This window comes from Cricetulus griseus, chromosome 3 (assembly GCF_003668045.3).
Source record: "Cricetulus griseus strain 17A/GY chromosome 3, alternate assembly CriGri-PICRH-1.0, whole genome shotgun sequence".
NCBI lineage: Eukaryota > Metazoa > Chordata > Mammalia > Rodentia > Cricetidae > Cricetulus > Cricetulus griseus.
Window position 1 is genome coordinate 2542525 of NC_048596.1, and position 12136 is coordinate 2554660.

Consider the following 12136-nt stretch of genomic DNA (forward strand, 5'->3'; position numbering starts at 1 on the left):
CTGAGAGACTGGAGCCCAGAGATGGCAAGGCAGCTTCTTGGGGATGAGTCAGCAAAAGTCAGTGGCTTTGTCCACGGAGGTTCTCTCCGTGTCCAAATATCATTGGCTAGGGAATTGTTTCTTTCTCTGTTTTCCCTGGAGAGATCTGAGCAGCCACTGGTCTTAGGGGATGGGCTCTTGCCCTCCCCAGTCCTTAGATACAAGGAAAGATGGATGGTAGGGGAAGTCCACGGAAGGGAAGCTTTGCATTTGCTGTTCAGAGCCACAGAGACTCTAATGAGGAGCACATGGGAGCCACCATTCACGGGGGGGGGGGCGGGGGGGGGGGGGGCGGGGACAGCTTTGTTTTGTTCAGTCCCAGAAGTCTCAGTCTTGCGTCTTGGAAACTCCCTTAGTCCTGGCCACATACTGAGTAGAGGAGGTAGTAACTTGTAGGCCTGGTCCCATGAGATCCAGACTTTGTACCCCTTGCTCCTTGGGAGAGCAGTTGGGGACAGTGACAAGGGAGGCTAGTGGTAGTGTTCTCACCCTCAGTTTAGCCAGTCCAAAGTGTTTCAGGTTTATAATTTGGTGTTCTTTGGGAATTAAAATAGAGGAAAAGGAAAAGAAAGTCTATGTTGCTTTAGGAAAAAAAAAAAGCTGGGATACCTCAGGCGGCCTGTTCAAGTGGCTTCACAGATGAGGAACAGCTGTGGACATGAGGCCAGGGGCCTGAGGCCATGTGATGGGTGTGTAGCACTGGACAGAGTCACTTTCCATGCTTGCACCTGTCTATGCAAAGAAAACACTGCAAAGATGGAGTAGGCACTGGTGAGTGCTCTGAGTGGTAACAGGGTTCTGCAGAGGGAGGTGGGGACAGCAACAGTGTCCACACAAGGAGCCACTCACTCTACTGGGCTTTTGCCCTGTGGTAGCATTTCCATAGTGCACGACTGGGAGGGGAAGGGTCTGTAGGTGGCACTCTCAGACCGTTGACCTGCACCCCAATTTGGGGTGTCCTCATCTCTCTTTAAGCCTCTCAGGTGGGAGCTGAGGCTGCTTGAGCTGCTGTAGTCTACCTGCAGCAGATCCCAAACTGGGCAGGGTAGAGGTTTCTTTCGGAAGGCGAGGCCCGGCCTTACCCTCCAGCACTTTGCTATGCACTTTCAGAACGATGCTGATCCCGTCTCAGACGAGCAGACGTTCCTGGTGGTGGTGGCCATCGACTTTGGGACCACGTCCAGTGGCTACGCCTACAGCTTTACCAAGGAGCCAGAATGCATCCACGTGATGAGGTGAGTGCTGAGGGGGAGGGGCAGGCGTCACGTGACCTGGTCACCTCACTTGTGTAGACTTGGGGGTGGGGCTAGTCACTGGCGCTTAGGAAGGGCACTATGGATTCAGGTCTAGACCACCTGGGTTACTTTCTAACATCGAGACTGCAGCTTCCCGTCTGTCAGCTCATTAGTTCAATTCTTGCCTAGTTTTGGGAGGGGCTATATGGTATGAATGAATCCCAACCAAAGTGATGCCAGGGTTCGGCCTGGGTGAGAGGAGCCAGGGGATGGCCTACGTGGTGTCTGTGTTAGAGGCGACCCATGGGTCAGCTCAGTAATCACTTGCTGTGATTACTCAGCCACTTCACCTGTTTCATCCCCTTTGAGATGGTGATAATGGCAGCTTCTGCCTCTCATGTTTGCGCAAATATTAATGAGATTTTTCTATGGAGCAAATCAGCATACACAAAAATGTAAGCAGGAAGGTGCCAGCTGGTGGCCCTCAGCCTGATGGCATCCTTAATGCTCACAGTGAAGGGACCAGACCCTCACCCAGTCCCCTGCTTTAGCAGCCATGACTGGCCACAGAAAAGACCCAGCAAGATATAGGCCTCTGACTCAGCACATGTCTGACCTTACAAGAGCTGCCCTAGTCACTACGAGGGCAGATACCCTCCACGTGGCAAGGAACCAATCAGAAGTTAGCTGGTGGGCTCTGGATGTGGTTTACAGTAAAAGTGGCTAAAAGTGTCATAACAGTGAGGTACAGAGCATAGCAACTGCCCTGGGAGGGCCTATAGACCATAGCAACCAGTTGACCAATCAACACAGGATAGGTGGCCCAAGCCGGAAAGTGCACCAATCCTGAGACTGCTAAGAACCCCTAGTCGCTCCCCTTGCTCTCCCCAATAAATTCCCCACCTTGTGGTTCCCCTGGGTCCTTCCCAGGCCAACCACTGTGTTGGATGGATGAGGGAACGGAATTATTAAGGCAGTTAGCTCGTTAAACAATAAAAGACTCTTTGCTTTTGCATCAAAATGGGTCTCTTGGTGATTTCGGGGTTCAGAATTTGGCCACAACATGCACACAACAGCCTGGCCCTCACAGCACCGTCCATCCCTGGGGTCCATCATCAGATCTTCCAGTCTTCAGACATCCTCACAAAGCTTTGGAAGCTCAGAACTTGTGGCCGTTTTTCCAACTAGGAAATGAGGTTAAGACGAACCAGGCTTGGTTCTGTGTTGGCTGTAGCAGGGTTGATTGTGGAATTCACTCATCAATCCTAGAGTGAGACTTCAGCTATGTGTCTAAAGTCATTGTAAAAGTGATTCACAGCAAGCCTTGTTTACCAGGTGTGTCCATCCTGCAGCAGGCTGTGTGTAGCCACACTTGGCTGAGGGTAGCTTTGAATGTAGCCCAGCTCAAAATCATAGTCCTCCTTAGAACATTAACAGTTGTCTGGGGTTTTGTTTGCTTGCTTTTTGGTTTTGCTTTCCTGTTTTAGTTATTTCTCCAGAACTCTGTTGTGAGGTTTGTACAGGAAAATACCATTCCACAGTGTCGTATGTCAACACTCCTCACGAAGCCAGACTTTCTCCGAAAACCAGGGTGTTTGGGCCTGAGGGTGTTGCCATCAAGAGGCTCCACTGTGTGGGAGGTGGCTCAGTGCCAGTGTGAGTGAGGACCTGAGTTCAAATCCCCAGCACCCATGTGAAAGCCAGGCACAATGGTGAAGTATAGAGCTCACTGGCCAGCCAATGTCGTGTGATTGCTGAGTGTCTGGTTCAGTGAGAGACCCTGTCTCAGAAATGTCAGTATTTACCTCTGGCTTGTGCATGGGTGCATTCATGAGTGCTCTCACACATAACATGTGCGCACGCGCGCGCGCGCGCGCGCGCGCGCACACACACACACACACACACACACACACACGCATGCACTCACGCTCGTGTGCACACACACACATATACATACACATACGCATGCCACCTACACAGTGGGGGGGCATGAATATGTAAAATTTATAGGAGTGAAAGAATAAAAGACTGAGTGGAAGAAGCTATGGGTGTCCACTTGCAGAAAACAGAACAGAACTACCTAACCTAAATAGAAGTGGCCCCATGTCCCCATTCAGTCACCTGGGGCATTTGCCTGTGGGAGAATATGCCTCCTGCCTGGGAAGCTGGCCAGGGACAATGCCAGAGCCATCCGAGTGGAAGTCCCTCAGGAGGGAGGCACCATCTGCCCTGTGATGGCCTCTTCATGCTGCATGCAGCCCTGTTCACCAGCACAGGCTGGAACTCAGCCTGGGCCTCAGCTGATCCCTCCCCCGTTGGACTAGGCCAGTGTCCAGCGCAGTCTCCACCTGAGGCTGCCCCCAAGTCTGGGCTCTTGGCAGCCCTGGCTTCTGGAGGGCAGGGACCCCAAAGAGAGAAGAAACATGCGTGACCTGCCCTCCCCGTACTGTTTCCCTGGCTTTTGTTTTCTCCTTCTGTCCAGGAGAAGGAAGATTCTCTAGGGTTGAGCTGACCTCACCCCTGCCCCGTTGCGTGTCTGTATCTGTCTCGCTGTGCCCTCCTCTGCTGTTGCCTTCTGTGTTTATAACTGACCAGTCCCAGATGATCCCTTAGTGCCCTCCCATCTGTCACCTCGACTGTCACTGAGCTATGGAAGCTGTATCTGGGGTCTTTTCCTTCAGTTAAGGGTGTGTGCTCTTCTGGGCACTCCCCACCTTCCCCTAGAGTTCCCTGCTCCCCAGAACTCCAGGTCACTATCTGTGCTCCCCTCTCCAGGGTCCCTGGGGCTCCTCCTCATCACAGCAGCCATGGGCTGCCTCCTCCCTCTGGACTTGTCTGTCATTCCCCTCTCTCTTCCTAGGTCTCTCTCAGCCCTGCCCCAGCCTGGGCCTGACCTCTACAGCTGCCTCCTGGCTTCCACTTTGTTCTCAACATCAGCATCTCTCATCCATCAGGCTTTCAGCAACCCCTGTAGTAGTTCACAGGTTAAACCCAAGTCTGCAGGGTTCTTTTCAGGCTTCTCTGCAGCCTGGCTCTGCTGTTTCCCCCCTCATACCTCAGGCTTCTAATTTACATAGTGTCTGACCAACCTGGGTCAGTTAGCTGCCCGGGCCAGCTCACCTCAGAGCAGCCTGGAGTGAGCTCCCTCTGCCGTCTAATTCTCAGGGGAGCTCTCTCCTTCTTCCATTCTCTCCCGAGCCCTGTCTCCTGGCTCCACCAACCACTACTTCTGCCTTATCTGGCCCCTCAGGCCGTTTGCCTGAGCTTCCTCGTGCCATCTGGACAGGAAGGTCAGGTGTGTTTGTTCACACCACCTTATTTAGAAGAGGTTTCCAGCCAGCTCGGTATCAGCAGATGCTGCTGGGAGCTGGGAGCTGGAAATGAACAACAAAACATGTGACCTTCCAGACTGTGAGTTATTGGAGGGCTGAAACGTATTATTCAGCCTTGTGCCCCCATGTCACAGTCACGTGGCACATACATAGTAGCTGCTCAGTAAACACCGAGTGGAAGATAAAGGCAGGACTCATTTCGAGTTAAGAACCTGGTTTTCGCCTCGTCTCATTCTAACTGAGGCGTGTCTAGATGTTAGCTGAGACGGAGTGAGTTCTGGCACTAACGTCAGTGACTGACATACACATAGTAGGTACTCAGGTTCACTATGCTGACTGGACTGGGGTTTTCAAAGACTTGTAACTTCTGCTTTCCCTCCCGACAGGAGATGGGAGGGAGGTGACCCTGGCGTCTCCAACCAGAAGACCCCGACCACCATCTTGCTGACACCAGAGAGGAAGTTCCACAGCTTTGGGTACGCTGCCAGGGACTTCTACCATGACCTGGACCCCAATGAGGCCAAGCAGTGGCTGTACTTGGAGAAGTTCAAGATGAAACTCCACACCACAGGGGTGAGCTGGCCTCTCTAGGAGAGCAAGGGACCTTAGTATGAGGGTTGTTCAACTGGGGGCCTCTAGGTTTCTCCTAAACTGAAATTAATGCCCACAGGGCACCACCGCTCCACACATCCATTTGTGGGCTCAGTTCTTACTGGTGTGTGTGGGGGCTGGCAGGAGGTGTTGGGGATGTTTAGCTGTTTTGTTTGGAGAAAGGTCACCTCAGAGAAGATCCTAGTTGTGATATGGATGTAGGGTGCCGCCACCTTGCTGCCCAACGGGTTTTGGGGAGGTCAGGGGACTCTCTGTCCATTGAGACTGACTCGTGGCTGAAGGCTCAAGTAGGGAGGAGGGTCAGGGCTATGGTTATTAACTGGTCAGTTTGGAAGTAACAACCGGCCACACCGGACAGGCCACCATCTGTGTGTGGAGCAAGAAACCAAGTAGAAATGGAATAGTCATTAGAGGCCTGAACGCCACAGCAGTGGCCTCACTTCTAAAACCCCAAGCAAGCCAGCGCTCTGTGAGATGCCCAGGTCCAGCAGGCATCCCTGCCCCAAAGCTTCCTGGGAAAGGTGGGAGCTAGATGAAGACCATGGGCTCTGAGCCGCATGCCGTGGGCTTCAGTTCCACTCCTGGTTCCTCCAAGGACCTTGCTGTATGTACCTCGTTAGTTATACTTCCTTTTTAAGATGCAGACAGTTATAGCATCTTGTTCACAGGGAGAATATGAGGACCAAAGCGCTAGAAATGCAGCATGCTCCCAGAGGAGGGCAAGTTCCAGCCAAGCGGTAGCTTCGAAGCATTAGTATTTGCAGATGGCAGGCAGCACAGAGGTGACAGGAAACCCAGCACTGGCAGCTAGCCTTCCAAGGCTCTGGACTTGCACGAGTTTGCATTTCTGTGCCTGGACCCTCTCGGGCTGGAAAGGGCTCACCCCCTTCTCTCCAGGTGGTATCCCATGCTGCTCCTCAGGATTGGGCCTCCTTGAGCCCAAGAATCTAGAAGCAGGGAGGCTTTGCTGGACACCAGGAGAGGGTGCTGGCCGGGAGCAGTGAGCATGAGCAGACAGTTTGGGATAAGCCTGAAGGTTCCACAGGGACCCTACCTAAAGCAAAGGCAAAGCCTTGTTGTCCAGCCTGCATCGGTCTGACGTCCACTGATTAACTTGTCCCAACACTAATAAGCAGGTTAGTTCAGGGACTTCCTTCTACTTTCCACCCACCCTCTCCCGCTTGGGGACCATGGTCATCGTTTTTCTGACGACCTCTCTCCAAATTCCATCTGGCCTGTGCACAGTATCCTTTGCCCAAGGACCATGTGCAGCAGCTGCTTTGGCTTCTGGCAGAACTGGAGAGGCAGCTATGCCTAGCTTTCAGCAGATTAGACAGAACTGGCCTTAAAATAGGAGCTCTTCTATTTTAGTGACTTGGCTGGCAGCTCACCGGGGAAGGAGAGATTCCTGTGTGTTAGCATCCTACTTGGCAGCGAAGTGGCATGATTTAAGCTCTGTCACCGGGCTCCCGAGGGTGACTGGTGTCTGGAAGTCGCATGTAAATTTCACTAGGCTTGGCACCTGCTACACCAATCCGTTCATCCTGGGACCTGCTATTGGCCAGAGAGGCCTGCCTGCTCCTGAGGATCTAACAAAGGGAGAGAGAAAGGAAGGGAAGGGAGGAGGCGCAATGAAGGTCGGGTATCCATGAACACAAAGTGTAGTCAGAGATATGTTAATAATGATAGTTTATTGGGGGAAGATACTCACTCAAGGACGAACCCAGAAATGCTTCCCAGTCGGCTCAGCCTAGCGAGAGAGCACATGGAGCACATGTCCTTCTCCCCGCTTCTTAAACCCCTGCTATGTTCCTATGACCAGGGTTACTCCCCACAGTGGGGCCTGGAGAGAGCAGCCAGGGCTCTTATACAATAAGGGGCATTGCTGCCAGTGCCTTTGGGGGTGAACTGTTGTATCTGCCTCTCTGAACACAGGGAGCTAGACTCCACTGGTCTCCAAACACCGCTCCCCCAACCAAAGTCATGGTTCCCCTCCACCCTTTCCTGAATCGAGTGTCTTTCTCCCTCCAGGACCTCACTATGGACACAGACCTGACAGCGGCAAACGGCAAGAAAGTCAAAGCCCTTGAAATCTTTGCACATGCCCTGCAGCACTTTAAAGAGCAGGCACTGAAGGTGAGGCTGAGGGCAGTGGCCCAGGGCGGCGGTAGGCAGCCTTCTGTTAGGCCATCTGTGGTTACTGTAACCAGCAGTGAGGCAGAGGGCAGGTCCAGCATGCAGGGAGCAGATGTGGGCTCTGGTGTCACAACAGTAGGATGTGTTCTTCAGCCATGCTGGTTGGCTGGAAGGTGTAATGGTTCGGCGTTTTGGAACATATTTGGAAGCTCCTAAAAAAAGATAAACACAGACATCACCCAGCAACCCCACTCCTAGGCACACATCTGAGGGAAATGAAAACATGCACACCTAAGACTATTTAATGAAAGTTCACTATTCGTAGTAACTAAAAAGTGGGAACAACTCAGATGCCCATCAACCGGGGACAACCAAATGTGGTTATGTCCATTCACTGGAGTGTTATCCAGCCATCAAAAGGAGCGAAACACCGATGCATGGTACGGTATGGAGAAGCATCACAGATGTCTTGAAAAATAGAAGAAACGATGTAGAAAAGCCATGTCATATAATTCCATTTGTATGAAATGTTCATAACAGGTAAATCCACAGAGACAGCAGTCTTCAGGGAGCTGGGGATGTGGGAATGAGGACCGTCCCCTGCAGGGTGTGGGTGATGAGACAATGAGGCAGCCAGGAGCATCCTGCCTCCACACCGCTGTGGCTTGGGTGCCAGGCACAGACTCCTGTGGAGTCCTGTTAACATCCTGCTGCTCAGCAAAGCCACAGGAAGGGTGTCCCTGGGGGCCAGCAGTGTCTCCCCACCTGCCACATTTACTCTTCTCGGCATTAGGAGCTGAGTGACCAGGCGGGGTCCGACTTTGAGAACTCTGATGTCAGATGGGTCATCACAGTGCCTGCCATCTGGAAGCAGCCAGCCAAGCAGTTCATGAGAGAAGCTGCCTACCAGGTGAGGGACATTGGGATGGGGATGGGGGGCGGTAGAGGAAAGGGCTCAGGGATGCCCACGCGGTGACTGTGCTCAGGCGTCTCCCAGGATTTGCCAGCTTACTAAGGAAGATGGGACATGGGACAAAGAGCCTTCTTATGCCTCAGCTTCCGGGGTTAGTCCTACAGGGATTGTGCTCTCTCTCTCTCTCTCTCTCTCTCTCTCTCTCTCTCTCTCTCTCTCTCTCTCTCTCTCTCTCCCTAGATCTATGTGTCTGAGTCATGTCTCCACTGTAAATTTCCTAGGGTTGGATTTCACAGTGAGGGTTCAGAGACATTCCCTGTAGATGAAGGAAAGTGAAAAAAAAAAAAACAACTTCAGGAAAAGCCTTGGAAACAGGAATATTTGTATAAGAAAGGAACAGAGGCAAGGATGTTGTCAGGGCCCAGGCATTTCAGCTTGTCCAGGAGGCTGAAAATGGCCACCTGCCACTGAGGAATTGAATTGTCTCTTCCATACACTTGCCTGTCAGAGCCACACAGTAGTCTGTGGGCTCTAGGGAAGGGTGAGGGCTAATACATGGAGTGCTGGCAGGCCCCCTTGTGAGAGCAGCAGTGTGGCTCCAAGATCAGTCTCAGTGGTAAGACTCTCCCATCTTTGGTGACCAGCCATTAAGGGTCCATCAGCAGCATAAACACTCGTGGTCTCTATGATGGTTGATGGTGGTGGACAAGTTGACAGGATCTGGAATTATCCAGGGGACAAAGCTTCAGGCATGTCTGTGAGGGAGTTTCTGCAGGTGGCGCCATCTCAGGGGCAGGAGGGCTAGATTGATTACATTTGAGGAAGGGAGCTCAGCGTCAGCGTTTACCTCCCTGCTTCCTGATGGTGCAATGTGACCGGCTGCCTCACGCTTCTGCCGCCATGGACTGTACTCTCAGATTGTGAGCCAAAACAAATCCTACCATCCTGGAATTGCCTTTGTCGGGTGCTTTGTGTTAGCACTGAGAAAAGTGACCCACACAGCTTCCTACTGTCACAGCCAGACAACTTGTGCCTATCTTCCATGACAGGGACAGCTAGCCACACCAAACTGCTGTTCCTGCCCACAGCCCACAGCCCACAGCCCACAGCTGGCATTTGTTGAACCTGGGTCAATGCTCTGCCTTGAGAGAGTCAGCTTTTGGTCTTTAATCTCAGTCCCAGCAGGGCAGGTACATGGAGGCAATAGGTATCTCCTTTTCCTCATCCTCTTCTCAGGAGGCGTTGTGCCCACCTTCCCCAGGAGGCACACTTCTGGCATCAAGTTAGTAGCCATGTATATGAACCTTTTCTTCCAAAAGAAGGAGTCACCAAATCACCCGGGCCACAGCAGATGGCAAAGTGGCCCCTCAAACTCCAGCACCATGGGCTCTGCTCAGTGCTCAGGGTTTACAGAGCTCAGCTTGTACAAGGTCAGGGGCAGATTATCCCTCCCCTCCCTGTCCCCTTTCCGGGACTGTTTCCTCTGCTCTCCCCTTCCTTCATGTGTGCAGCGTGAGAATCTGATTCTGTGTATGGAGCTGCCAAAAATAGATCTGCTTTCTTAGGGAATGAAGGAAGAGGGCAGAATTCCAGAAAGAGACAATTTCTTGAAGAGGAGGGTAGGTGTATCTTAGCTCTTCGGAGAAGCTCCAGGAATCCCAGCCTCAGCCTTCGGGGAGTGTGTAGAGATGGGCCATCATGGCATGGTCATTGCACACATTGCACCATGCCCTGAGCTGTTCCCGGGAAGGAGATTCATAGCAAGGTTAATGGCCTTGGTTCACATTCACCAGCCCACAGGAGGACTTCAGCAATGCGTGTGTGACCTGTAAAGGGGTCAGATCTTATTTTTAGACTGGAAAAAGGAGAAAGTGCACGGGCTGTGCAGCACTGGACTGGCTCCTCCTAGGACAGAGTCTCCCAGTGGGGCCGCACCCCGTGGAGTCTGAGTAGAAAATCAGGCAGTAGAGGCATAGGCACAGTATTCTTGGCTTCGGAGCCGAGCATGGTGGCTCATGCCTGCAGTCCCTGGAAGACTGTTTCACTTTTTCCCCGGAGGCATGCAGGACATAGGGACTGTCTTCCAGGGCGGGGCAGCCGCTCTTTGGTAGTGCTTTTTGCAGCTTATGCCTTGACCGTTTTGTAGTTATGCTTTCATACTTACATTCAGTTCACATGGCCAAGTGGGTTTAAAGATGGCCACCTCCTTCAGCTAGTCTGTGTTCATTCATTCATTTCTTCATGAGGCCTTCACACTGGGGCCCTTCTGTGGCAGGCTCTGGAAGGCACTGGATGCAACAACCCAGCTGAGTCAGGGTCCCTGTCCTCAGGTTGCCCGTGGGGCCCAGTGGCTCATAGTTTGGAAGTTAGAGGATGTAGGCAGGGGCATGGTTGCTCTGTAGTATCTTCAGGAAGGGTTCCAGGAGGAATGGGAGAGCAGCACCTGGCGTCTCCCCGCCGCACCCCTCCACATTTTTTTTTTTTTTCTTAAACAGAATGAGAAAGGTCTGGTTTTGTGAAGGTCCATTTTTGTGGGTCATCTTGACTGGGCCAGAGTTTGACCAGATGTTTGGTTAAATAATGTTCTTGGTGTTTCTGTGAGGGTGTCATTTAGCTGTCCAGAGTAAAGCAGATATCTATGTAACATGGATGGGCCGCCTGTAGTGGACTGAAGGCCGAGCAGGCCAGAGAGCTTCCCTGAGAGAGAAGAAATCCTGCCTCTGGGCTGGGACTTTTTTTCTTCTCTACCCTTTGGAATCAGACAGAAGCTTCAGCTCTTCTTGGATTTTGAGCCTGTGTCCTTTGCACTGGAGCTGCTCAGCTGCATCTCCTGGGTCTGCAGCTGTCTATCCTGGGACTCGCCAGGCTTTGTAATCATGAGCCAATCCTTATAAGAAATCTCCTGAGTGTGTCTGAGTATCCAGCTTGTACTGTTTCCCTGGAGAGCCCTGGTTGGTAACAGTGAGTGAATCCCGAGTTCTGAGCCCAGTGTCCTCTGAGGATGCTCTCAGCATATCCAGCTCCACGAAAGGGCTTTCCTCAGGTGGGTATTTGCTTCCTCCTACATTGTGGTGGCTGCCTGCCATCCCTCCCCCAAGAGTGACTTCAGAATGAAGCAGAACCAGTGTGCCAGCAGGACTGTAGGAAAGTGGGCGCACCATTGGGTTTGGGTGGGAAGCACGGAGGCCCTCTTTTAGGAAGCTTTCTGAGTACAAGATCATGGTCCATTCACCTGCCAGAGGGAGGGAAGAGGCCCGGAGAGAGCAGAGCTGCAGTGGTCTCAGCATAGCACCTTCCAGGCTGGACCAGGTCCAGAGCCTCTGCTGAGTCAGTGCCCATAAGGGCTGCAGAGCTATGCACACAGATCTGGTTCCTCTGGAGACCCTCCCCAGGCCTGTCTGGCCTCAGTCCTGAGTGAAAGAATGTGCCAAATCTCAACAAAGCTCAATCTCTTAGGATTCACACACTCAGGACAGCTGCAGATCCTTGAGGAGCAGACAGTGGTAAGATGGTAGCAGAAAGAACAGCTGAGGTCTGGAACACACAGAGGAAGAGGGAGGGAAGGGGAGAGAGAGAGAGAGAGAGAGAGAGAGAGAGAGAGAGAGAGAGAGAGAGAGAGAGAGAGAGACAGAGAGAGAGACAGAGAGACAGAGACAGAGACAGAGACAGACAGAGAGAGAGACAGAGAGAGAGACAGAGAGACAGAGAGAGAGTGTGTGTGTGTGTTACTGAATCTCAGGGACAGGAAGTCATCCAGTTTTTAGAGGCGTTTTGCATAAAACATGTAACTCTGTTGAGTGAAGCCTGTTAAATAAATGATGCTGCCATGTACGGTGGCCTCATTTAACACAGAGACACAGCTTGTAGCT

The 12136-nt window shown here is 52.2% G+C and overlaps 1 protein-coding gene across 1 annotated transcript in view; it reads left to right on the forward strand.

Moving 5' to 3' along the window:
- Positions 1 to 396: 396 nt before the first annotated feature.
- Hspa12a (heat shock protein family A (Hsp70) member 12A) overlaps positions 397 to 12136 on the forward strand; it is a 33343-nt gene continuing 21603 nt past the window's right edge. The window contains exons 1-5 of the mRNA XM_027406872.2: positions 397 to 810; positions 1150 to 1274; positions 4993 to 5179; positions 7250 to 7354; positions 8148 to 8264. Coding sequence (XP_027262673.1) covers positions 1270 to 1274; positions 4993 to 5179; positions 7250 to 7354; positions 8148 to 8264 — 414 coding nt within the window. The 5' untranslated portion in view covers positions 397 to 810; positions 1150 to 1269. The remainder of the gene's footprint in view (positions 811 to 1149; positions 1275 to 4992; positions 5180 to 7249; positions 7355 to 8147; positions 8265 to 12136) is intronic.